This window comes from Chenopodium quinoa, unplaced genomic scaffold (genome assembly GCF_001683475.1).
Source record: "Chenopodium quinoa cultivar QQ74 unplaced genomic scaffold, ASM168347v1, whole genome shotgun sequence".
In the NCBI taxonomy this organism is placed as follows: Eukaryota; Viridiplantae; Streptophyta; class Magnoliopsida; order Caryophyllales; family Amaranthaceae; genus Chenopodium; species Chenopodium quinoa.
This window is the reverse complement of record NW_018743283.1, coordinates 97,103-124,644: the sequence shown is the minus strand read 5'-3', so window position 1 is coordinate 124,644 and position 27,542 is coordinate 97,103. Positions and strand designations below refer to the sequence as shown.

The following is a 27,542-nucleotide window of genomic DNA, read 5'->3' as shown; positions in this document are numbered from 1 at the left end:
GCTGATAAAATGGAAGAGACAAAACATGAATATTATGATTTATTTTTATAGGATTGTTATCTTATGTCTACTTATCATTAATTATTTTAATATTTATGTACAAGTGAATGAAGATATGGAAAAATATACCTTATTAGTACATCTAAATTGTTGTAGTAGGTGAAACAGTGTTGGATTGTGGGTTAAGTATTGGCGCATTGCGCCTATACGCTTTATAAACATATAGGACGGTAAAATATACCACTACTGCCTAATAGGTGACAAGTTTTGGATATTTTATGAGAGAATAATCGACTTAGGATGAAAAAAGTACAACTTCATGCATAATAGTACACAAAAAGTACTATTAATACAGCTTATATTTTAATGGTACATTATAGTACATAAAAATGTACCATTATAGAAAAACATCAAATGAAAAAATTAAATAAAAACCCCATAAAAATGCCCTCGTATATGTATGTTTAACAAATAGGTATTATGCACGTATATACACTGGATTGTGACTGAGATGCTTGTGATGCATAACTTGATGCAAAAATTATCAATAAAGCCTTTTTTTTAAAAAAAAATTGACGACGTTTGAATGTTTACCATAGCTGGTCTCATGAAGCCATTTGGTTAAGTGTGCACTCCTACACCCTTCCAAGTTCTAATGCATAGGTAGATTCACCTGACTTTGTTGGGTGCTAGGCCCTGTATGAGATGATTGTCTTGTCTATAATGGTTGCCTAACTGAATTTGGTGGGGCAAGCTCTTTCAAAGTCATTGGGAATTTCTTTTTGTTATGCCCTGGTTGTTCACAGTTGCTGCACTTGTGTGGTTATCCCTTTTTGGACAACTTAATCCCCTCAATCTCACCAATTGAGGACTTCCTTCTAGTGATTGGCCTTTTCTAAATGTTTTTTTCATTACTGGTGCTTAAATTGGTTCATATGGTGATTCTGGCCACTACTGAGGACCATTTGAAGGCTCAAATGGATACTCATATGCCTTTAGATAGGTTGTTTTGCTGAACCAGTCAGAAATGGAGCTGATTTTCACCAAAAGGCTAACTCAAACTGATGTTCGTGCTAGATTGTCGTGGCCACCCTGAACATTTGCATCTCTTACACAGTTCATTTATTGATATTAACCGATCCCCCAGTAGGGATGATGGGAGCAAGTTGATTTTTAAGGTGTATGACATGGAAGGGCACAATGCTTAGTCGCTTGCTTGCACTATTAGGAACTCAGGCAAACATCCTAATAAGCTTGTCACATTTGGTGGATGGACTAGGTATGTACTCTTCCATTCTCGTTCCCTTATATACGTAGTTTTATAGTCAATTAAAGATTGAATTGCTAACGTATATTTTGTATCAATGAAACAGGTTTGTTAGTGATAATGGATTACACGAAAATGATGAAATCACCTTTTACAAGAATCTTGATCCTGATTCGTATATTAACAAGTGAAACGCTAAACATCGCCCGCAAATTACCATATAAAGCCCACAAATATGATTTGGTGTGACCATTATGCCCATTTTCTAAAATTGAAATAATCTCGGTTTAAAAAATGTGGAGCCGTACTGGCTCGCCGGGGGAGACCGGAGGGCAGGCCGGAGATGCGGGGGACGCCGGAGGTACGTCGTCGTCGACGGAAAACGAGGTAAGTCACCGTAAAAATTCACGGTTTACCGTCGGAATGGCTCTGGCGCCTAGGATGGACGCCCAATCCGTAGCCTGGACGTCCAAGCCAGACGCCAGAACCACCAGAGTGGCGTCCAGCCCAGACCACCAGACTGGCGTCCTGGCCAGGCGCCACTCTACTGGCTGAGGCGGCCCTGCCAGGCGCCAGTCCAGTGGCTGTGGCAGCCCTGGCAGACGCCACCCTTATAAAATAATTTTTTTTTTCTTTTTTGATTTTGTTGTTGTTTTTTATTTATTTTTTTATTTTTAAAAAAAAATCGAAAATGATTTTTTAAAAAAATTCGAAATGGGTTTTTTTTAAATTAATTTTGAAAATTCGAAATAGGTTTTTTTTAAATTAAGTTTGAAAATTCGAAATGGTATATTTTTAAATTTAGTTTGAAAATTCGAATTGGGTTTTTATAAAAATTAAGTTTGATTATATATAATTATGCTTTTTTTTTGTGTTAATTCTGTGTAAATATAGAAATTAAATGTATTATCCGTTAAATGTATTTATTGTAATATATAATTGATGCAGGAATATGGTGGAGACGGAAATGATTACAGTGGGATATTTGGACATGATGGTCCATTCGAAGAAGCTCAACAGGCGATTGATTGGGCAAAACAGGTTGCAATTGCAGCTGGATTTTGCTTGGTAGTAGTAACTCATAAATCTCAACGGGATGGTAGAATGGATCGCATTTTGAGATGTGACTGTTATCGCAAAAGAGAAGAAAGAGATTTTCGTACAGCCACTCGGTTTGATACAAAGCGGAAAGGTTGTGGGTGTGAGTTCAGAGTAAAGGTTCGACAACTACGGAGTCGTGACGGTTGGGAAGTGATTGGTTACTCTAAATGGGGGTATCACAACCGTGAGATGATAGTATATGAAGAGGGTCATCGACAACTGAGCGGCTTAAGTCCTGCTACGAAACTAGTTGTGAAAGAAATGAGTGATGCTCAAGTCAAGCCTGCTAAAATATTAGCATCTGTGTTAGAGAAATTTCCAGAAGACCATCCAAACCGAAGACACATCTACAACGTCAGACAGCAACTCAGGTTTGAACGGTCATAGGGAAGGAACACTATACAGCAGCTGCTACACCAGGCACAATCACGTGGTTACCTGTTCTGGTTTGATTCTGATGAAGATACAGCGGAGGTGACTCATCTTTTCCTTGTGCATCCTGATTGTGCTGATATGATCAAGTCTTGGCCATTTGTGATTTTGATCGACTCAACGTACAAGACAAACAAGTACAAGTTTTCACTGGTTGAGATCATGGGGATGACTCCAACGAACCAGAACTTTCTGATTGGTCATGCAATCATCAAGGATGAGACGGCTCCAAGTTATTATTGGGTGTTGGAGAAGCTGAGAAACTACATCGGGCCTAATGTTCATCCAGCAGCCATCGTCAGCGACTGTGAGGGAGGTCTCTTTGCCCCCATAGCAGAGCTGTTTCCCGAATCGAACCACTTATTGTGCACATGGCACATCAACAACTGCGTGAAAGTGAAAGCCTACAACCTTTTCAAGAAGAATTTGGAAATGGCAGAGAGATTGGTGAATGGTAAGTGGCGGAAGATCCTACAGGCTACCACAGATGAAGCGTATGAGCGAGCATTGGCTAACTTCAGGGATTCGTACCAGTGGTGTCCGGCACTGGTGGACTATGTGATGCATCAATGGGTCCCTCACAGGGAAAAGTTTGTCAAATATTGGACAAACCAGGTACTTCATTTTGGGAACACTACAACATGTAGAGTTGAGAGCGCTCATAGAGCTACCAAGGACTGGATTGATTCATCGACCGCTGCTTTGGATACACTGTTCGATAGACTTAACAAGTCAATTGAAACTCAGAAGGACATCAGGAACTCTCTAGAGGACTCCAGACGACGACATGGTACAATGTATAGCCATTTTATATTTAAGATTCTCCATGGTCGTATGTCGCACTACTGCTTGGGGTTGATTCTCATTGAGCTGAACAGGATGAGGGACTTGGCTGACGAAGTGTATGCTCGGTGTGGGTGTGCTATTTCAGTAACTCATGGATTACCTTGCGCATGCACCATTCACCGCGTTATTACAGAAGAAAGGGCGTCGTTACATGTTGACCAGGTCCATTCATTCTGGAGGACGCTTGTTATTGGTGAGCATGCAGACACTCAAACTGTCGACCGTGAACAGGAGAAGTTGGAGCAGTTTCGTTCGATGTACGACCGAGTGTCCTCCATCCATCCTTCTATTATTCGTGACGCTACTCATGTACTTCATGACATGTTCCACACGTCTACCTTAGATTATGAGGAACCCGAAGGAGTTGACCGTCCTCGAGGTCGACAACGGCGGAACAGGAGTGCGTTTGAGTATATCCGTGGTCTTGGTCGTGGTCGTGCTCGTGGTCGGACATCGTCATCTAGTCGTAGTCAATCTTCATCGTCTGTGAATATGCCCCTGAGAACTGGTACGTTTTGGTTGTTTTTATTGCACATAGTTTTAAAGTGTTACTCCTGCCTTCTTAACTGTCTATAATTATATGGTGAATAGGAAGAAACGATGTTGATCAGTTTCCGTACAAGGAAAGGATACCTGCGATCATCATGTCGTACTTGGAAGGGTGGAATGATGTAGTCGGAGATGGTAACTGCGGATTCCGGGTCGTGGCTGATGTTTTTCAAATGGGCGAAGACAACTACGGTTTGGTGCGTCAGTTGATGTACAGCGAAATTGCCTCTAACCGAAATGTTTATCGTCATGTGTACCAGGATGACTTGGATGGCGCTCTGCGGCGTATCCGGTGGGGAGGTGGACCTTGCGGCCAAAATCATTATTTTGACGCGCCCCTAGATCTGTTTGCCGTTGCAAACATTTACAAATGCGCAGTCATGCATTTCGGCCTGGGAGTGCATAGTCAAGCTTATTATCCTTGTACCACGGTTCTCCCTTGGCGGTCGCGTGAGACTGTCACCACACCGGTCAGAGAGCTAGCTATTGCGTTTCTTGGGTCGTCATACAGACATTTCATCCGACTAGACATGTCATCCGATTTTCCAGTGCCACCGATTATACCTCGGTGGTACAACATTCGCACAGCGAGCGTAGAGGGTTGGGATGCGCTATATCATGACCGGATCCACGAATGGAACACCCTAGCTGCATTTTAGTTTTTCATGTTTACATTCTTTATTTGTAATATTATTTGTACGTTGCTCTTTTAATGAGAACATTAATCTTTTATATTGTATTGCTTACTGCATTCTATATGTTGCATGGGTAAGTTGCGCGGATACACTGTCGGGGTCACACGCCTCCACTATGTCGCGTGGCCTGAGCTTGTTTCCGCCGCTCTTATCCGGAAACAAGGTACATCCGAGGAGTAGAAAAACATAAGAACTCAGCTGTGCGTCGTGCGTCCTACGTGCACTGGGGTACAAACACCGCTGCAACACGGATGCGATCTTCACACCTCCGTGTTCCCAAACACCTAGCGCCTCGGTGTACAGTGCAGCCCTGTCCACCGCCAAAAACTCCGCCAGCAAATCTGCCTGATCCGCATCAGCCACAGCACAAAGTCGTTTACCCTCAACACGAATCCCCGGAATGGCCTCGACGTCATGTAACATGATCGTCATCTCACCGAACGGAAGGTGGAAAGAGTTTGTATCCGGCTGCCATCGCTCAATGAAAGCCGTGATCAGCGTACTGTCAATCTTATCGTGCATGGTGGCAGGAACGTGATTCACCCCAGTGCCCTCCAGTCGCTCGAACATCTCGCTCTCCGCCGGCCAAGCCTCAGCCCATGTACGCAAAAAGCTACAAGTCTTTTCCCGGGTATGACATTTCAACAACCCCGTAACTGAAGGCCTCTCCTGGTCCTCCCAAATACGGGCAGCTATGTGTCCTAGAAAGCTAGGAATCACACTCCCGTCAACAGGCCCACCGGGCACCTCACTCCTAACAACCCAAGAATCATTACTGGCCCTCGACCGTTTCCTGCTTGCCCCAGATACAGTGGACGCAGATGATGTGCCAGATCTACTAACAAACCTACCACCCCTACCCTTACGCACCTCCACCATATGTGTCTCGTACATGTCATCAACCCTCTGACTGAATGGACCGTAATCATCATACGGTCCACTGCCATCGTCCACATCCTCATCCTCATCTGCTCCCTCCTCCTGCTCCTCCTCCTGGTCACCCTCCTCAGCATCATCATCGTCATCGTCATCCTCATCCCGACGGTGGATCCGTTCTCTACGAGCTGAGGCCGAAATACCACGGGATCTGACATGTCTATGCCCCGACCTCTCCACTGAATAGCTTCTACTAAGAAGCTCTACATTCTTCCCCGCACCATGACGACCCAGTGAATTCTACACAAAATTTTAAAATATATAAACATACAAAAATTTGTACGAAAAATAGCTACCACTCCCAAATCAAATAAACTAAAAACATACAAATAATTGTAAACAAAATATAAACATAGAAAAAATACAACAAAATTGAAAAAAATTATAAAAATAAGGGTATTTTGATTTTTACCACCTTCAAATAACCAAATAATTGAATTTACCACCTCCAAAAAAAAAAGATTTACTTTACCACCACCAAAATTTCCAAAAAATCGATTTTACCACCAACTACCAGATTCCGTCCATGAATCCGTTAGTAGGGCCCACATTTTTGACGTTTCTTCTTCATCTTCCCCGATCTTCCATGTCAACCAACCAGCAACGAAATCAACTACCTCGATTGGTCGGAATTTCGTGTGGGTTTCGCGTCTGGGTGGTGGTGGTTTCGAGTCGCGATGGTTTCGCGTCTGGCTGGCGTGGTTTCTGGTGGGTGGTGGTGGTTTTGAGTCGGGGTGGTTTCGAGTCTGGGTGGTGGTTGTTTCTGGTCTGGGTTTGGATGGTGGTGGGGTTGGTCGTAGCTGTTAGGTGGTGGCTAGGGTTTTGAGGTCGGAAATTGGTGGAAAGGGGTAGAAATCGGTGCGGTTGTGGTGTGCGGTGCGGTGGTAGCGATTAGGTGGTGGGTTGGTCGTAGCTATTAGGTGTTGACTAGGGTTTTGAGGTCGGAAATTGGTGGAAAGGGGGTCGAAATCGGCGCGGCTGTGGTGTGCGGTGCGGTGGTAGCGGTTAGGTGGTGGGGTTGGTCGTAGCTGTTAGGTGGTGGCTAGGGTTTTGAGGTCGAAATCGGTGTGGTGGTTGTGGGTCCCGACGGTGGCTGGTAGCGGTTAGGTGGTGGGGGCTGGTTGTAACGGTTAGGTGGTGGGGCTGGTTGTAGCCGGTCCGGCGGTGGGGGTCCCGACGGTGGCAGCAACCATCGGTTGCTTGATGGGGATTTTTTATTTTTTATTTTGTTTTTTTTATTTATTTTTTTAAAACTTAACCAATAATATGGCGACACGTGTGCAAGGTAGGCCCCACTAACGGATTTTTGGACGGAATCCGTTAGTTGGAGGTGATTGGTGGTAAAACTGATGTTTAATTTTTTTATGAGGTGGTAAAGTAAATCTTTTTTTTTTGGAGGTGGTAAATTCAATTATTTGGTTATTTGAAGGTGGTAAAAATCAAAATACCCTAAAAATAAACAACAAAATATAAAAACAATTCAAAAATATATTACACAAAAAAAAAAAAAATTAAAACAATATTTTAAAACAAATATAAAAAAAAAGGGGGGGGCGCCTTGGCTGGACGCCCAGCCAGCGGTGGTGGCGCTAGCTGCAGACGCCGCCACCAGTGGGCTGGCGCCTGGGCTGGACGCCACAGCCACGGCTGCGGCGCCTTGAATAAACGCCACAACCGTGGCTATGGCGTCCAGCCCAGGCGCCAGCCTACTGGTGGCGGCGTCTGCAGCTGGCGCCACCACCGCTTGCTGGGCGTCCAGCCAGGGCGCCCCACCTCCGTCACGGCGGTTTTTCCTTTTTTTTTTTTTTTTTTTTTTTTACAAATTGTACCTTGCCTCCTTGGGACCTCCTTCCCTCCGCCGCCGCCGCCAATTCCTTGCCTTGCCGCCTCGACATTGCCGTTGTTTGAAATTTTTTTTTTTTTAGAGAGGTTGAAAGAAGATGAGCGATGAGAGTGTGAGTGATGAGAGTGTGAGTGTTTTTTTTTTTAGGTCAAGGGCAATATTGTCAAACCAAGTGAATTTTGTGGGCTTTATGTAGTAATTTGTGGGCGATGTTTAACAAATCCCATTAACAAACCTTTTTTCGTTCATGTGAGCAAAGGGGAGGATCTTCCTTGGGTTCATAGGGGTCCGGCCCCAATAATTTTTGTAAGATTTATTAGATGTGCTTGAGAAAAATATTATGTCAAGTGATAGATCCAACAGCTTTTTCAAGTGAGTCCAAATAAATGAAAATTAAATTTTAATCTTACATAAATACTTTTACTAATTTATTTTTTAAAAAAAAAAATTGAATTTATTTTTATTAAGACCTTTAATTTTTACACTTGAATCATAACATTATAAATAAATTTCATAACTCAAATAACTACAAATCCAAAGTGGTACGTATTTTTAATTTATATTATTTTTGTACATATATTGTACATGTGTCGTAATATGTTGTTTGTATCTATTTCTCATATAAATTTGTATAAACTAAAAACTCGCATAAGAGTTAAGTGGGGTTGATTGACTTCATTGCTTTAAATTTGATTTCGGTCTTTTTTTTTTTTTTTTTTTTGTTAATAGTTAGGTATCTATAATTTTAATTAGAAGTTATTAAAGTTTACAAGTTGACCCCCATGCCTTTTAGTCTAAGATCCGCCACTGTTCACTATCACACGAGTTTAGATCTAGTTTAACCTGAAGCAAAATTGACTAGACATTTTAACAGGTTCACTTCTGAAAGTGCATATACGATTATTCTTTATTCTGTTTGTTGAATTCAACCTAACAATTATAGCTTGAATATAAGTATAGTTAGATAAGTAATTAAGATAAACATGTATACATATTAGTGCAACGATTTGCATGAATATGAATCCTTTGAGATATGCACGTACCCTAATTCTCATGCACTTTCGAGGACGCTAGGTAAAGATTGTACCAAAACCCGGACTTTTATAGCACCAACGATATTTCTAGATTATATTTGGTATAATCGGATCTTTGCATGATAAACAACACCAAAATTTTATAATTGTAAATTTGTAATAGAGTATTAATAATTGTTAGTAATTAGTTTGGGCAATCATAAATACAACCTTGCAATTACACAATTGATACATTCTTGAACTAAGAGCTTGTTCTCTTCAGCTTATTTTAGTTCAGTTCAGTTCATTTCAATTCAATTCAGTTCTTAATTTCCTTCTCTCATAAAATATTTGTATAGTTCAGTTCAGTTCAGCTCCAATAAGTTCTGTTCAGTCCAGTTCAGTTAATCAGAACAGACCCTATGTTGATTTTGGAATACATAATAATATTATGCAACCTATGCTGTTCAGTCCAGTTCAGTTAATCAGAACAGACCCTATGTTGATTTTGGAATACATAATAATATTATGCAACCTATGAATCACTAATTAATTTTTTGGTTAATGATATGTAATCATGAGTAGATCAGTAGCCTAAACCTACACGTTTTTTTCAAGCCACTGGGGCCGAGCCATTGTAGATCACCTTTAGCAGGTTCCTTTAAAGAACAACCCAACCTACATGTCTTGTAATGAAAAATGATAATGTTTTACTCTAAAAGGCGAAGAAATTTCTCATATTTTTCATTGCATAGATAGAATTACAGCCATAGAAACACACATTATGGAAATTATTTCTCAATAATTATTTGTTTACATCATTATATACATACATACATACATATATATATTGGCAAACAATTGATCATGTGAACTCTTACGTTTCATATGGTGTAAAGTTCATTCCATCAGAGTGCCACAGGAGTTTACGACCGCCTGAAAATAAAAAAGAAGTAGGTTAATCTAGTTATTATCTCATCTAAGGCAATAAAACTGCAAGTCTGCAACTTTACTGGCTACTTAATCAAGTTATTCATAATGTTTCAAAGCTCAATAATGTTCAAAGACACTAAGTAAGGCTGAAAAATAGCCACAGCGAATAATGTACTGATGAATGATGATCTACATAAAGTTCTCTCAATATGTTCACTTACAGTTGGCAATGATGCAAACCATAATAAGCACTTAAACATTCAGATATATAACTCGACGCTAGCTGCCTACAGTGATCATCATAAAATCACTTGGAGGAATTGGAGTAACATATGAGTACAGGCTATATTCTTAATAATAGTAATGCGATTAATAGTAGTTAAACCAACTGGCAATTTACTGTTCAAGACAGAGGGGGAAGTTGATGGTAGAATGATAGCAAATTCGACTTAATAACTAGATATAAGGTGAAAGGCTCACCATGTGGAATTAAAAATCCCAAGCAAGTCTGAAAAATGCTGAGCTTGTAGTATGACATTTTGCCATCACTCATTTGAGCTATCATTTCTGGTGCCCCTGCCTGCATGACTGGATTGGGAGGCATGATCGGATCCTTTATTCACTCTGTTATCAAGTCTTTCCATTAAGCGAGAAAGACCAGCAATCCCAGAATTCACCTCCCTCCTAACCTCAGAGCCTAGTTCAGCCACGGAATTTCTCTGAGCAATTAGCCTCTCCTTCAAGCCTCTAGTATTCCTTGAAATAGATTCCTTGGATCTTTATAATAACAAAGAGTTAGCTTAAAGATGCTGAAACAAAATTTCAGTAGCCCTATTAAGTTGTTAAGGAACTTCAAAACATGTGGCTTAGTGTGAGATTATACCTCATTGACCAGGAATTAAAGCGAGTTCTTAAAGATTCTGACAATGACTGCGGATCTGATGGTTCTTCTGTGTACTGACTTCCTAAGGAAGGTTGAGTAGCAAAGTTTCTAGACAAGAACCAAAGATGAAAGAAATCACACACAGTAGCTCAGCAATACAAGTAAAATATGTGTCTATATAATCAGATAGTCCTTGTAAGAAAATCTACTTTAGAAAGAAAAAAAAAAAGAACAACAATGTTATGTAAGATTTTGACAAAACAAACTCATGTTGAAAAATAAATAAATAAATAAAAAAAAACCTAAAGTATAAGAAATGCACATACTACGTATTTCCAACATCATTTAAATATGAAGAAAAAAAAAACCTAAAGTATAAGAAAGGCACATATTTTGTCTCTATATGTTCACATCTTTCATTGCATTTATGTATGATTCTCACCAATGATATATACAAGTTAGTTTGGAAATTTCTTGCATCTAGCTAGTCTAATGTTCTAGTTTATTTCCCATTGTTGTTTCAAGGATGACATCTAAGGAACAAAGATCAATTAAAGGGTCATGGTACTTGGATACATACTGGGTTTCTGATAATACTCTTTGTCGATTTGCTGGTGCAACATTAGAGTGAAGCCTATAAGAAACATCCTCATCAGTCAGTGGGACTGGCACTGAAGCATCTGGATTACTTCGCCTCAGTATGGACGCACTTCCAAGAGACACTGAAGTTACATGACCTCCACCACCAACAGGATTCATAGCAGTCAGAACAGAAGCATCATGAGGACCATTGGGCGTTGAGAAAACAAAGAATGGTTGGTGCCGCTGTGATGATGACCTGTTCCTCTGGCCTTCTCTCCGGAAAACAAATTGTCCACTTCTCATGGAATCTGCAGCAGCCAAGTGCTGAAATATATGCTCTTCAAGATCAACTTCACCAGCGTCGGTAGGTAACTGCAGTGTTTAGGAATATTGCCGTGATGTAAGACACAATGACATAAAGTGCATTTATGAGAAAAGATGAAATGAAGAAAGAAGCATAGGAAGGCTGATAGAAAACAAACATGCAGTTCAAGATTCTCAAGGATGGGATGATAGACTTCTGTCCGAGTTCGCGACCTATTAGCTCTGAGACTCCTCTCATGCTCTATGGATTCCAGCAACTGTTGACTGTCACAAGATGCAGAAAAGATGTCCATTTATAAATCAAACAAATGAATGCACAAATGAAAATGGAATATGCAAAAAATCCAGAGCTGGAAACCTTGATCTATCTTTCAGGCTGATAGGTTGCCAGCACATTGGGCAATTTGAGCTTCTATGGCACCTTTAGGACACAAAAATAAGAAGGGATGTCAGCAACAAAAAGGCACATTCTTGATAAATATAAGGAGTAGTATTATAAGTTATATATTTTAAGGTTTTAAACTTGTTATATTAGTATTATTTTTTTAATACTAAATTACAATAGTACGTGCATAACGAAAACAAAATAAGCACCAAACTTTTTATCAAAAAAACAAAACAAAACGAATTAGATTGGACATCATCATAAGAATCTACAATTGAAATTATTAATGCGTATATTCTTAAGAAGACAACATCTCAAAAGAAAATGGCTGCATAAGTTAACCTTTGATTCAATAGTTCTTCTTCTAAGGGTGCTTCCCACAGATATGTTAAACATTATGATAATCCTCGAAGACTTCTTATCATATATACGTAGTAGATTTTCAGATAGATACAAATAAGAAATGTATGGTGACCAATCTGACCATGATAAAGGAAATAAATTGTTGCCACATCCACTGAATTGGAAAAAGATAGGAAATCATTCGTTTAGATATGACCCACATGTGACTATGAGAGTTCCAATAAAGAGTGAGAGAGAGGATAGTTAACTTATAAGCCTAGTAAGTCACTCCATCTATTACCAATTGGCTTTAGAATGGAACCCTTTGTATGCGGTAAGTTCCCTTTCGGCAACAAATCCTCAAGGAAAACTAGTGTCTTTAATTGCGCCTTAAAATCAATGAAGAATGACAAAGCCCCGACTTCAAATGCACATATCTCTCTATCTAGAAATGATTTGTGTAGTGATTAAAGTTGTAGATGAAATCTACAATAACTTTCTAACAGCTGGTCATAAGCCCATTGTAGCAAGAATGAGAGAGTTGTGGTTCTTTTACGATTAGTTGTCAACAGCTGAAAGTTCCTGCCCAACTGTTCAGAAAGACATAAGGAAGTTTGCCCAATCTTTTTCCCGTTTCTAAGTTTTGCATTTAATCCTGATTTTGTTTCACGGTTTGCTCATCACAGCTAAAAGGGTTATTCCTTGGGGAATAATTTAGAATTTCCTTGTGTTATCCACTCACCTGTTCTTTTTTATATTATTATTTTTATCCAAATACAACAAAGTGGCTAAGTTGGTATTCACATAGAGGAACAAGTAAACAAAAATATGAACTTGGTTAGAATATACAAGTGAAAATGTCTAGTTTGATACCATTCAAGGATGCAATGAAGGTGAAACTCATGCTTGCAACCAGTTACCTGAAAACATTGAAAAAAAATGGGTGATAAGAATTACATATAAGTGCAGCAGAGTGTAGTTATGACAATGGACGAAGATAATTCCTCAGACATAGCCAGAAAAAAAGTCAAGTCACGCTAGGTCAGGTTGATTAATTTGAAGGTTCAAAGGTCAGGTTGATTAATTTGAAGGTTCAAGTCATTTTTAACTATTCCGGTTTGGTTGGATAGCAAAGTAGAAGAGAAAGAGAAGGGAGGAAAAAAGGAAGGATGACGAATGGAAGGGGAGGGAGAAGATAAGGTTACATTTTCCCTCCAAATCTTTCCAACATTGGAAGGATTTGGTTTGTTAAAGAGGGCGGGAAAATGAATCCTTCCATTTCCCTTCCCATCCCTCCTACCAAAAGGTATCCAAAGAAGGGAAGATGAATCCCTTCTTTTCTCTTCTCTTCCATCCCCTCTAATTCTCTCAATCCAAACAAATGTATTCAAATCTTTATATGATAATGTTTTTTCGAGCTATAAAACATTTAGGTTCAAAATGATCAAATAAACTAAAGGATTTTAATACACCCTTTCTTTTTATATTTTGAGTACTATACAATCATATATAAGCTTGTCTTGACATACTTCCTACGTTCATTAAAAATTGCACATTTCTTATTTCACGGTCTCCAATGCAGTGGTTTAACCTCAATTATCTCTAATTGTACAAAAGTAAAAATTGTAAACAGTTAAGATTTTGAAAATATAAATTGAGACAACGCTAACACTACATCACTTTATTATTATTTCTCTTATATATTAATGAGAAATTACGATCACGCTTTTTGACCTTCAAAGAAATTTAGTGCAATTATAAGTGAACGGAAGAAGTAATTTACAATATATATTTTCAACATAGCAAGTCGAAACAATACTTACATAATCATTTGAAGCCAAATCCTACCATACACGACTTCTAATTTTAACAAAAACATAAATAGTTGAAAGAATGTTGTGAAGGAACAATTCTTGAATGTTTTACTTATAAAGTAAGGTTTCTTTTCAAGTCAATTTTAACCAATCCAAATCATTTTGGTTCAGATTAAATTAGCTACAGGCAGTAAATTTTTGTTTAACGCCCACTTTTTTAAAGTCTGTGTGTTTTATGTTACAAAATTAGCAGTTTTGTCATTTAACCAATGACCGATAAGAATCTCCATTCCAGAAAGAGAAAAGGGGGAAAAAAACTCTCAAATCAAACTGTAAAAAGAATCACTGGGTGGTCTAGATTGAGTCAAAGAGTCTATTTCTACAATGTTAAGTTTAAAACTTTGAATCATTTTTTTGAGGGTGTCGACTGTATTGCATTCCGTCAAGAATGGTAACATCAGGGTATTAAATAGAAAATGAGGGATTTTGCACTGTCCAACTCAATGCATTATCATCCACCACCCCCTCCCTTCTCCCAAAGAACATAAAAGAAAGTGTGTGTATATCTCTCCCTCTAACTATTTGTCTGACAATGACTATGAGAGAAGGGTGTAAACACATACAAGGATTTTTTTTGGATAGAGAGAAATGGAGGGAAAGGAAGAGAAGTGAAAAGGAAGTATGCATCATCCTTTGTTTGGATACCTAATGCAAGGAGAAAATGCGAGGGAATTGGGAAGATTCATTTTCCTTCCCCTTTAAAAAACCAAATCCCTCCACTGTTGGAGAGATTTGGAAGGAAAATGGAAACTCACCTTCTCCCTCCCCTCACTTTCCCTTCCCTTTCCTCTTTTTCCTTCCCCTCCCTTTCCCTTCACTATCGACCTATTGTTATCCAAACATAGTATTATATAGGTGGGTATTCCTCTACCTATCTTTCCCGTTCATGAATAACATAAACACGACGGAATGCCAATTTTTTATTACTGGTACATTGAGCTATTGGAAAATATGTTGCCTTCAAAACATGCGTAAACTATAACTATTTGCACACATGAGGAGCTTAGAAAACAGATCAGATTTTTATTTGGTTCTTGCATAAGCAACCTAATGGTCTTCCATTACATACAAACTTCAAAGCATACCTCATTTTCACATCTATTTTTAAAAATTCACCTCTAAAATCATACATTTACGACAACATCGCATGGACATATAAGATTAAGTACTCGGTAATTAACACAAGCAAAAAATGGCCATTCTTAGAGGGAAGTTACCAAGGCTCCAATCATGTTCTTCAGAGACCTATCTTTGATTCTCTCAAGGCTTATGTCACTATGTCAGAGTTTCAGTATGACAAAAATATTCCAAATTTTCATCCCCAAATGATCGTATCAATGTAACAGAGCTCTAAAGTTCACAAACATCGAACTTTTTTTCCTCTTTCTTTTTTCAACTGGAATTTGGTGGACGGACAACCTTACAGCTAAAGGACGTGGAATGGAATTGATCTTTTTCCTCAGCATTTTGTTCACATAAAAGAGCAGATGAATTTGATTCCCTTAATTCATAGCGTAATATCTTTAGGTGTATTGATAAATTTCGAATCCACTAGAGAATTGTAATGTTTAAAAAAAAAAAAAAAAAAAAAAAAACAATTATCTCAAGTGCAATTAAAAATCTAACTCAAAATTAGAATACGTATTTGACCAGAACAGAGTAATACAATTTGGTCACCAGACATTTGGTTTCAGCTTTATGGAAAAACCTACAATTTTAGCTGTAAAGTTTTTGGAGCGCTGAAGCCCTCATTTAAATAAAACAAGCATTCAGCAAGGTCAAAATGCAACCCAACAGAAATTTGCAAAATAAATCTTTTCTGAGAAGCACTTAAAGAAAGAGTGGGAAAGCCTGTAGTATTTTTAAGCTAGAAAAACAATAAGCAATTTTAAACAAGGATGATGGGAGTAGGTGACAGCTACAGAAGGAAAAATAAAGGACTAGCCACTAGCCCAACCAAGTGATCAAATGTATCCTCTAACCTTTATAGTTTTTTTAAAAAAAATACCCCAGTAATTTAACCCCCCCTACTTTTTGTGCATAATCTATATTGTATTTACGAACCTTTCACTCTTCCTAAAAAACTTAACTGTTTCATAAATCTTAAAAAACAAGTATCACCTTGTACTAGTCTCTAAAATTTTCTTAAACTAAAATTGTATGAAGGTTCCTCTTCCCCAAGGACTTCATATTGTTAAGAAATCAGCTTCACCTAGTTCAAACTTCCTAAGATACTTCTTATTTACTTAAAACTGATCCTTCCAAAATAAACTACAAAGATTTGTTGGCTCACACAGATATCATAGGCCATGGAGTTTCACTAAAAAAAAAAAACTCCTTTCAAGGCTTACGTACTTGGTACCATGAAAGATGATGACTGAAAAGGCCCTTGGTTTATTTGTAAAAAACACAGAGAGAGCCAAAAGTGAGTCATCATTGTAGAAATTAGTGTGCTTTGGTTTGCTAAACTGATACAAGTTTATGTTAGAACGGAATTACGGAAACCATAGAATTGTCCAAATTGTATACGGCTATTCTAGCATAAAGCCATATCCCCTCAAAAAATTTCATCTCGATCGATGTCAAGATCTAGCATTGAAACTCAGATATCCATAGAAATGGACATCAACTCAATTAAAATTTGATCTCACCCTAAGTCAATACTTTGCAAATACACCGAGCAAATAAAAATAATTGCACAATACCGTTGAAGGATCACTATGACAGAAATCTCCAAGGCATATGCAGCAAGTATCATCACATGCTTCTAGCATCTCGCCTTCTACAAAGGTTCCAATAGCCGTTGAATGATTGTTACTCTCCCTAGCAATGTCCATATCTGAATGCTCCTACAATAAGTCAAACAAAAAGCACGTGTAAGAATGGGAAATAAATCTAGTAAGTTTTACTGAAATGTTGTTAGTAGGTACTATAACAAAGTAAACCAGCTCCCTTAAAAGTGGTTGGCATGAAGCCAGTGACAACAATGTGATTGACTTGGGGCTTTAGAAACCCATGATGCTAAAAGATATACATGGGCACACAATAAGCATGTTACCTATAAGTGGGGGGAGTCTCAAGTGTTTCAAATCACAAACGGTGATACATGTGAGCACCTCAAGAATTTTTAAGGCCTTTTGCCAAAATGATTGATCATAATTTCTGCCTAAGTTAGCTACTTTAAGGCCAAGTTGGAGACTTCCTAGTACCCTCTGTAGTGGATTCTGTTACACTGCAGGCACATTTTGTAATAATACAAACTTTCCTATGCTTCTTCTTTTCTAACACTATCTTATCCCTATTGTCCTCATTATACCTTTGACCATTAACATGGTTGGTTGTGTATGCAATATGCATGGCCACCTGAACTCAATTAATTTAAACAGCCATATTGTAGTATACATGTTCCTAAGAAAGTGTACGTGTCAAGTGGAACCCCCTCTCCCCCGATTGACTAGAATAACGTCATGCTTAGTACTTAGACACATTACTACATTTGACAGCAAAAGGTTCTTATAGTAAGGTTCGAGTTTGAGACCAGCAAGAGGTATTCTTGATATTTAATAATAGTATTTATTTTGTACTAATCTTATTCAATTCATTTTATGTTACTCCATATGTGCTAATTTTCACTAGTTTCAAAAAAAAAAAAAAAACCCTATGTAAAACTCTAAAACATACAGAGTACAATCCGATTATTTTACAGTATGTCATTATTTCCCTACAACTAAGTCAAATCATGACATTCAAATTCAAAACACAAGGCAACCCAGGCGCAGCTATCCCATTCTAGTTGTGTATTTGGCAGGCAGTTTTCAAAGCTCTTAACAGACAAAACAGCCTCAGCTGCCATTCAAGACAAAATTGTGTATATGGAATAGATATACTAGCCTTGGCAGCCATTTAACTTCATGTCTTTATCAATATGTTTCGAAACTTCAGATCTTTAGAGATGTATTTCTGCAGACTTTATGGTGTGAAATCATATCCAGGCAGGTTTTTTTTTTTTTTCAAAGATCATATCCAAGCAGTTTATTATACATAAATTCACACTTCTCACTTTCTATCTCTGAAATTCCACTATTCAACTCTTACATTCCAATGAATCCAAAAGAACATCACTTCAAATTATTTACTCCAAAATTAGAGTTTTTTTTTTTTTCTCCTATACACGCATAACAGTCAATTAAATTTAAAATGTATACTCTTTCTGTTTCTCATTTTACACACCGTCTTTTTTCAATCAATTACGGAATATATTGCTATGCTGTTTTTCCTTTTCGAACGGTTCCTTATAACAATTCATGTTAGCCAACCCCAAATTATTTTGCGGCTAAGGCTTTGTTGTTGCTGTATGCATAACAATCAATTGCAACAAAATCTAAGATGAAAGTATATGCCACAAATTCATTAAAAGAGATGCAAATCAAACCCCCAATGACCCACAAAAGAATTTCTATTTTCCTAAATTTATAGACAAGAACATATTCTGAATTTCTGATAAATAACATAATCCAATCACCAAATTAAATGATCAAAGTTGGAAAATCAACTATATCGAAAATACCCAACTTCAGCAAACAATACATTAATCAAATTCAATTAAACAATGTAGGAAATATTTATCAGGCCAAAACATTTCAAAATTGAATTAGCCTTATAAAGCATTGAATTTTGAGAAAAATGATGTACCTCAACTGGGGAATTCAGAAATGGCAGGGCAAATTTTGCCCATGAAAGGGAGAGGTGAAGGTAGGAGCTGCAGAATTCCCAGACAATGCAATCTTTGGAAGTACATTGGGAATTTTTCGAAAGTTAAGTTTATAAAAAGTTGGAGCCTTAATTTTAGGAAGTAACAAGGGAATTTTGGGATTTGCCATTTCATGAGAGAACTTAGAGCCAAAGAGAAAGAGAGAGAGAAAATTTGCAAATTTTGTACTTAACGCTAATTAATTTAGAAACGTCTGTGGTGGCAAACTCTGATGTAACAAACTCAGTTAACGAATAACGATAATTAACTAGTTATTTGAAAATTTATAATGATCCAAATAACTATATTTCGGATCATTATAAATTTGTAAGTTTGATCAAAATTATATTTTTTTTTTTTTTTGAAGAAACAAATTAGAAAATTAATTTGTCTGCTTATATTGCAAAATCTCTTTCTCAATTTACATGTTAAAAAAGTGTGTTATATTAAAAGAAAATGGAGAAAGTATATTTCATCATATCTTTGCTAACATAATTTTGAATTTTTGACATGAAACGATGACCATGTAGAGTAGGGGTTCCTGTTTGTACAGATGATTCAGTTGAACGGTATCCTAAGATTTCTAACACAACATGCTTATACGGTTATCCCCTATGTTTAGTTACTCCGTATCTGCTAAGAGCAATGCCAATGGTGAGCATTTTATTTGCTCATGGGCAAATTTGATGGGAAAATAAAATGCTCACCATTGTAGAAGGTGAGAAAATTTGATCAAGCCAAAAAAAGCCCATGGGCAAAATGAAATTTGCCCAAAGAGTGAGCATTTTCGTGTAGCTACAGTGAAGGAAGTGGGCCCCACAGCATGTCAGACGCAATTAAAAAAATTTGGCTGGGCCCTTATCAAAACGACGCGTTTTGATGGAGTGGTCTGAAGGGCCGCTTCCAAAACGCGTCGTTTTGACGCTTAGAAAATAAAAAATAAAAAATAAAAATGGCAGAGGCGCGTCAGAGTTGCTGGCGAATCAGAGCTCGCCACGTGTCGTGCGCAGGGGATTGACCAATGAGAAAATACTAGCCGTTTACAACGGTAATATTATTTGTAACTGATTTTCCGAAAAATATATTTATTAAAAAAAAAAAAATTACCAACGGTCATAAAATTAAATTCTCTATAAATAGACATGCATTTTGATATGTTTTGATATAATTTCGTAATCACCTAAAATCCTCCACTTTTTTATTTTCTTAAGTATTTTAAATTTGTAGAAGAATATATTTGTTGCAAAACATCCATATTGAGGTAAATTTTTTTTTTTTTAAATATTTAAATTTTTTTTTAAATATTGGTTATTTTTTTAAAAAAAATATATACATGTAGTTATGTATTAAAATTAGTATATATGTGATTTTTGGAAAAAAAAAATATTGTATGGCATGTTATGTAATTGCTTTATGTAATTGAAGAAAGTTGTTGATAATTTCTCCTTACATTACTAAATTTGTAGTAAATATAGTGTTGCAATTATTGGTTAATTTTATTTTAAATATATACATGTAGTTATGTATTAAAATTAGTATATGTGTGTTTTTTTTTAAAAAAAATATTGTAGGCCATGTACTGTAATTGCATTATGTAATTGAAGAAAGTTGTTGATGTTTTCTCCATACATTACTAAATTTGTAGTTAATAAAGTCTTGAAATTATTGGTTAATTTGTTTTTTTAATATTAAAATTTAGTTATGACTTTAAATTAGTATATATGTGAATTGGTTAATAAAGTTGTTGATATTTTTTTGGATTTGTTGTCATTTTAATTTGTTTTTTGAGTAAATCTTAGTAAAAATATTTATCTTTTGTTTTGTGATGCAGAATCTTTTAATGGATCCAAACAACCCAAATTTCCGTCAACAATTTTCTGGTTTTAGTGATGATTTACTAACTAATCCCGAGTTTCAATTGTTCTTGCAAAGAATGGGCAATACGTCTTTGCAACCACCTCCACAGTATCAGACACCTACTCAGTTTCCCCTACGAAACCATGTTAATGAAGAATGTACACCTGAAATTGAACATAATAGCAACACACAATTCGATGACAGCGAAGAAGACAGCGTACCAGAGACGCCGCAATATCCTCCACCAGTTCCGGAACTGAAATCCAACCAGGTTGTTGCACGAGCGACTCGAATTTGATCAGTTGCGGAAGATGAAACTCTGATTGGGTTGTACTTGGAGATCAGCGAGAATGTTATTAAAGGCACGAGCCAGAAAGCAACTTCCCTTTGGCGCGATGTACACGCAGCATATCAACTTGCTCATGCGGAGAAGCCGCATTTACTTCCACCAAGACCTATGAAGAGTCTGACGTCGCACTGGAGAAGGTTGGCAGCAGACACACTACAGTGGATATCTTGCTATGATGAAGCAGGTAGACTTCCGGAGGGAGGGAGTGGTTACAACGAAGCTGACCGTATAAAAAGTGCGTCGAAGCTTTTCCATCTCGCCCAAGGTCGTAATTTCGCTTTTCCTCACGCTGTTGAAATGCTTAATAGAGATCCAAAGTGGAGGCCAAAGCTGAGATGGTCCTTGTCAAAGGAGGAAAGAAAAGTTGTTCGTGATGTTGAGGAGCAAGGTAGTGCTGGAAGTGGGAAGAGGTCCAGAGATGATGGAGGGGATGAAACCCCTACGAATGGTTTTTCATCTGGAGGAATACAACGACCCGAAGATGTGAAGAAAGCAAAGGCCAAGCGTAAAGGGAAAGAAGTAGCTTCGGACAGTGGTTCGTCTGAGCTTAGCGAACGAATGAAGGAATCGGCAACAATTCGCGAGAGGGAGGCCATTCTGAAGGAAGAGCGGATCAAAATTGAAAGGGAGAAGGAACAGAGGAAAAGGGAGGAACTTGACATTCATAAGATGAAAACCTGGTTTGATATGGTGCAAGCTATGAAGAATTCGCCTACGCCACTCACTCCTGAAGAAGAGTCGTACAAGAATTTCTTACTGGGTAAATTACAGGGCTTATAAGCATGTTTGGTTGTAGTAGGTGTACGCTTGTATTAGTTAAGTTTTTAATTATGTGCAATGTAGTCTTTTAAGTTTTTAATTATGCGCAATGTAGTCTTTTATGTTTAACATGTAGTCACATTTTTGTCATTGTGTAGTCACATGTTTCTGAATTAACTTTGTCAGTATGCTTTAACTTTAGGTCATTCATACCGACATGGTGTAGTCACTTTTGTTCTGAATTCACTTTGTCAAGATTTGTCATTGTCAACTAGCATAGTATACCTATTCCGTGGCTGAAAATTTGAATGCTTTAGTTGGTGTGGTCATTCAGATTTGTAACCACATATTCATTTGATTTATTTGATATATATAGTAGGCATGGCACATATCCACAACCACACCAATTCAGAAAATTACAATATTAATACATGATGTATTCCAGACCATCATCAAGTTCAAGTTCAAGTTCATCTTCTTCCAATAATGAAGAATATGATCAACTCGTTGATGAACTCTTCACATACCAACCCACATCTTTCCTCATGCCCCAAACACAATCCCAACGTACTTCAAAATCACGTAGAGGGGGTACGAACAGAAGAGATTGGGAAATGGGACATGCCAGGCTGTTCAATGATTATTTTTTCGATAATCCTGTGTACAATACCACCCAATTTAGAAGAAGATTTTGTATGCAACGACCTTTGTTTTTACGTATAATGAACAAGGTCGTTGAAGGTGATGTTTACTTCCAGCAGCGTAGGGATGCAACTGGAAAGTTAGGCATATCACCTATGCAAAAATGTACAGCCGCGATACGAATGTTAGCCTATGGCATGGCTGCAGACGCTGTTGATGAATACGTTCGAATCAGTCAGTCAACCGCTCGAGTTGCCCTACAACGTTTTTGTGCCGGGGTCATTGACCAGTTCGGAACCGAGTACATGCGAAACCCTACAACTGATGAATTGGCCCGGATACTGCATCAAAATGAACTGCGTGGTTTTCCAGGCATGATAGGCAGCATTGATTGCATGCATTGGGAATGGAAGAACTGTCCAACGGCTTGGAAAGCGCAGTACGCCGGTAGGAACAAGAAAGCAACGCTAATACTGGAAGCCGTTGCGGATCAGGATTTATGGATATGGCATTCCTTCTTTGGTATTCCCGGATCTTGTAATGATCTTAATGTGTTGTACCGTTCACCAGTGTTCGATGAGGTTCTGCATGGTCGAGCTCCTCCGGTAAATTTTACGGTTAACGGCCATGAATACAACATGGCTTATTATTTAGCCGACGGCATTTATCCGAAGTGGGCAACTTTTGTTCAGGGTATCACATTCCCTCAACTGGCCAAAGATAAAATGTTCGCTGACCACCAGGCTGCCGCTCGAAAGGACGTTGAAAGAGCTTTCGGTGTGTTGCAAGCTCGATTTGCAATAATACGAAAACCGTCGCTGGCGTACGATGAGGACATACTGCGGGACATAATGAAAGCATGTATCATTATGCACAACATGATTGTTGAAGATGAGCGCCACAACTACACTCGAGCCGAAGTTCTAAGAGCCTTCTACGAAGAAGATCAACAAGAATCAACACCAGCATCAACATCTACAACGCCACCGTTTGAATTCAACGTAGGCCGACCTACCAACTTTGATTTCAACGCATTTCTACAGCGAAAAGCTTCCCTCCGTGACAGAGAAATTCATCTATCTCTGAAACGTGATTTAGTCGAACATATTTGGCAACACTACGGGCCACGTAATTAGGGAGAAATTAGCACGGCTTAAATAAAGCCAAGTACTATGGCGTAGCTACTTTTACTTGTTGTGTTTATTTTATTTCCTAAGTTTAATTACGCATGACGTTGCAAATGTAATTGGTTTCTAGTATTGTACCGCTTTTAAAATAAATAAAAACATTTAAGAAATTTTGAGCTTTTTTTAAAAAAAATTTTATATAACGTACTTAATTTTACGACAAATTTTAACGATAAAAAGGACAAAAATAAAAAAAATAAGTTACACAAATTTTAACTAGTTTTTATTTATTTGGAGTAACATTGTTAAAATATAAATGAAATAAATAAATAAAGAAGTGTTGTGTAGGAGAGAGAAAGTAATGGTGGGGTATTGAAAAAGTAAGAGAGAGAGAGTGGTGGGTGGACAATTTTTTTGCTCACCATTGGGAGAGAATATGTGAAAAAAATTTGCCCATGAGCAAAACTTATTTCTTGAGAGAGAAAGTGGGTAGAGAGAGAGTGGGTGAGCATTTTTTTTGCTCACCATTGAGAGTGGTCTAAAAAGCTTGTTTCAAGTCTCGGAAAAGTTAGATAGTACTTGTACTATTGTAGTATAGTTTAGGTGTATGTTTGCCCATTGTTATTGAAGTGTATGAATGACATAGCTTGCTTGTATACATCTGTTTTGTTGTTGAGATTTATCAATGTTCTTTAAAGTAGTTCAATATTTGCTGAGATTTCTTAATGTTCTTTAAAGTTTTCAATATGCCACTTCTTCTCTAAGATTAGATCAAGGTTGTAAGATTAAAAATGTCAAAACAAATACCAAAGCAAAAGGCTGATGAGATGTGTATACATCGTGATACTTCAAAACAAATCGTGATACTTCATAACATCACTCTACTACACGATTAACCAAACAAATTAACCAAGTTCCTTCCAATCCTATATACATTTCTTGAGCACGGTTAAGGGCATGTTCTATTCAACTTAATTTCACTTCAGTTCAGTTATTTTCAGTAAATCGAAACAAGCCTAAGTCTGTTTAAGAGTAACATTTCAGATCTTTTTTCAATGCTTTCAAAATCCAGCTACTCTTGTTCTGGAACAACACGCTAATCAATCAACAGACTCTCGATGGTCTGGAACAATTCTTCTGCACAACAGTCCTTAAGACTAGCAATTAAGGACTGTCCCGAGTTGTGCCATAAGCCCATAATCGATCAACTATACAAGCACTGCGGCTACATCCGGATTCCTGATTACTTCATGTGCAGTTATTATATGTAGCAACAAGGAGTAAGCTAAGCAATACACAAGTTGCAACGACATTGAGTATCAAAAAATGGTATACTGACCTCGCCAGAATTCGGAAACACCCTCTGGACAACTAGACAACATGTTCTTTGAATTGAAGCCGGTACTTGCCTAATGGTAAATGGTAATAAATCAGCCTTACTAGCTAAATTAATTTCCCTGATGTAATTTCTACTCGTAGAAATGAGCCAGATCCTAAAAGGCTAGAAAAGTAGGAATTGTATAAAAATATTTGTTCATTCTGTTAGTCAATTGAATCCATACAATTTTGTTTCTAATTTAATCATTAGATTATTTCAACCATTTTTTCAATACCACTTTATCAAACTAATATAGCACTCTTCCTAATAAAAAAAAAAAAAAAAAAAAAAAAATTAAATTCCCAATGATAACCCTCAACTTTTGCTACGCACCAATGGTAACTCTCTTGAAAATTAACTATACAAAATGACCTTAGTTAAGATTTTCATCTCACTCATATTAAATTGTTGATTAAAATTAACTATAGTTAGATTTATATTTTTTTGAAAAAAAAAAAAACTAAATTAATTCACCCAACCACCAAAAACCAGCCACCCCAACCAGCCAGCCACCATCACCCTTTCCGGCGAGACTACCCCGACCACCCTCATACCGCCCCAAACCACCGAACCCAAACTGCGACCACAACCACCCCAGATCACCGAACACAGAACCTCGACAACTCGGCCCTCCCAGATCGTTGAACTTAGAACCCCAACTATCCCAGCTCGCCGAACCCAAGCCACGATCACCCTAGACCACCAAAATACCCAAACCACCGATCCTCCCTCTCTCTCTTTCTTCTCCGCCCTCTCCTCCACCCTCTCTCTCTTCACCTTCCGCCTTCTCCGATCCCGCCCAGAATAGAAACCTCAAACCCTAAACCCACCACCCCTCCTCGACCAAAACGGCCTAGGTCAGAGAAAGAATGGCCATAGGAGAGAGAAGGTTGCGAGGTTAGGGTTTGGGTCTAGGCGGAGGAAAGGGGGGAGACAATTGTTCGGTGGTTCAGGTGGGTGATTCGACGGTCTGGTGAGGGATTAGGCTGTTCGGTGGCTCCGGTGAGGTTGGAGGTGAGCTGGCTAGGTCTGGTAAGGGATGAGGGTGGAGGTGGTGGTTAGGTTGGTTTTTTATTTTTTTTTATTGTTAATTTTATAAAACTAACCATAGTTAATTTTATTTTAACTACATAACACTCATAAATGTCACAAGTGATATAAAATTCTTAATTAAGATCATTTTGTATGATAAAAAAAGGAGAGGTTACCATTAGTGCGTAACAAAAGTTAGGGTTTACCATAGGAAATTTCCCAAAAAAAAAAAACCAATATAGTACTCTATCATAAGTTGTGCTGTGCCAATATCATTAAATATTGTACAATTACAAACTATCAAGAATATGGCAAAAATGAATCTAGAAAAATAGGAAACTCATTAATTCAATCTTCTTCTCTAAAATTCCAAATCTTTTATTAATAGTCCAAAATTTGAATGCAAATGTAAAAATGAATTAACCAATCAATAGGAAAAATTAGCAATATAGCATATTCAATTAACTGTTGGAACTGATTGAATTAACATCAACATTGTTCAATTGAACAATTGAACTAGCAAAAACCAGCAAAATAACAAATCTATTTCATACAAACCAAACCAACTACATCCAAATTTAATAAAATCAAAAGCCTAAAAACAACAAATTTAACCACCGAACCCATAAAGAGTACGGCCTTGTCTCTTAAGAGCATAAACAACATCCATAGCAGTAACCGTCTTACGCCGAGCATGCTCAGTGTAAGTAACAGCATCTCTGATAACATTCTCCAAGAATATCTTCAAAACACCGCGAGTTTCCTCATAAATAAGACCGCTTATCCTCTTAACCCCTCCTCGCCGAGCCAAACGGCGAATGGCGGGTTTAGTGATACCTTGAATGTTATCCCTCAACACCTTCCTGTGCCTCTTTGCTCCTCCCTTTCCTAACCCCTTGCCTCCCTTCCCTCTTCCTGACATTTTTTCTAGAGATCCCAAATTCGGGTTTTTAAGGTTGAGTTGGATTTTTGTTGCTAATTGAACTATTAATTATGGTGGGGAATTGGAGTTTGGGGTTAGTGGGTAGTGGGTTTATATAAGGAGGAGAAAGCGGGAGGTTTGGAAATTTTAAGGATTTGGTTTTGGAGGGAATTTTGATTTTGGTTTTAAATCAATTGGAGCCGTTGGATGTGAATTAATCTGACGAAGGACAAGGACGATCCGTGTAAATCATCAATTAGTGTTTACCACCGTTGATGGGTTGAATCTAATGGTTGTTCTTGGCTTAATTTGCTAAACTTTTTTTTGTATGGATTTATTACTGGTTTTGCTGAGCCGTACTTGCAACTTTTCCAAGTACCAAGTTTAAAAAAAAAATTATTGGTTTTTGAATAAACCTTTTTTTTTTTTTTTTTTACTAAGTTTTTGAATAAACCTATAAAACTACCATTTAGTAGTAAAACGCAACAATTGTGACATTGCTAACTCGTTAACAAAAATACTTGTATATGACTTAAAAGAAATCCGGATTTTAGTGAAATGAAATTACACATCCCCAACTCGTATACCTCATCACCAATGCTGAAAACTCGTATGATTAATGGTCTGTTCTCATAGACTGAATTGAACTGAAATGAATATTGTATAAGAGAAGGAAATTAGTAGTTGAATTGAACTGAACTGAAAATAAACCTATGAGAAC

General features: G+C 37.6%; 3 protein-coding genes across 3 annotated transcripts; 1 reads left to right on the top strand and 2 right to left on the bottom strand.

The window, feature by feature from the left end:
- Positions 1–9,413: 9,413 nt before the first annotated feature.
- Positions 9,414–19,996, bottom strand: LOC110735367 (E3 ubiquitin-protein ligase RHF2A-like). The gene is made up of 9 exons (XM_021915540.1): positions 18,698–19,996; positions 16,711–16,854; positions 13,005–13,051; positions 11,763–11,825; positions 11,563–11,668; positions 11,079–11,452; positions 10,499–10,606; positions 10,096–10,392; positions 9,414–9,618 (listed from the first exon to the last, which is right to left on the bottom strand). The coding sequence occupies exons 2-8, from the start codon at positions 16,840–16,842 to the stop codon at positions 10,161–10,163; spliced, it is 1,062 nt and encodes a 353-aa protein (XP_021771232.1). The 5' UTR covers positions 16,843–16,854; positions 18,698–19,996; the 3' UTR covers positions 9,414–9,618; positions 10,096–10,160.
- Positions 19,997–22,151: 2,155 nt separating this feature from the next.
- Positions 22,152–23,498, top strand: LOC110735429 (putative nuclease HARBI1). Its single transcript, XM_021915621.1, has one exon. It carries the CDS (start codon positions 22,152–22,154, stop codon positions 23,496–23,498), a length of 1,347 nt encoding a protein of 448 aa, XP_021771313.1.
- A 2,832-nt stretch (positions 23,499–26,330) lies between these two features.
- On the bottom strand, positions 26,331–26,913 carry LOC110735366 (histone H4). The gene has a single exon (XM_021915539.1). It carries the CDS (start codon positions 26,819–26,821, stop codon positions 26,510–26,512), a length of 312 nt encoding a protein of 103 aa, XP_021771231.1. The 5' UTR covers positions 26,822–26,913; the 3' UTR covers positions 26,331–26,509.
- Positions 26,914–27,542: the final 629 nt, after the last annotated feature.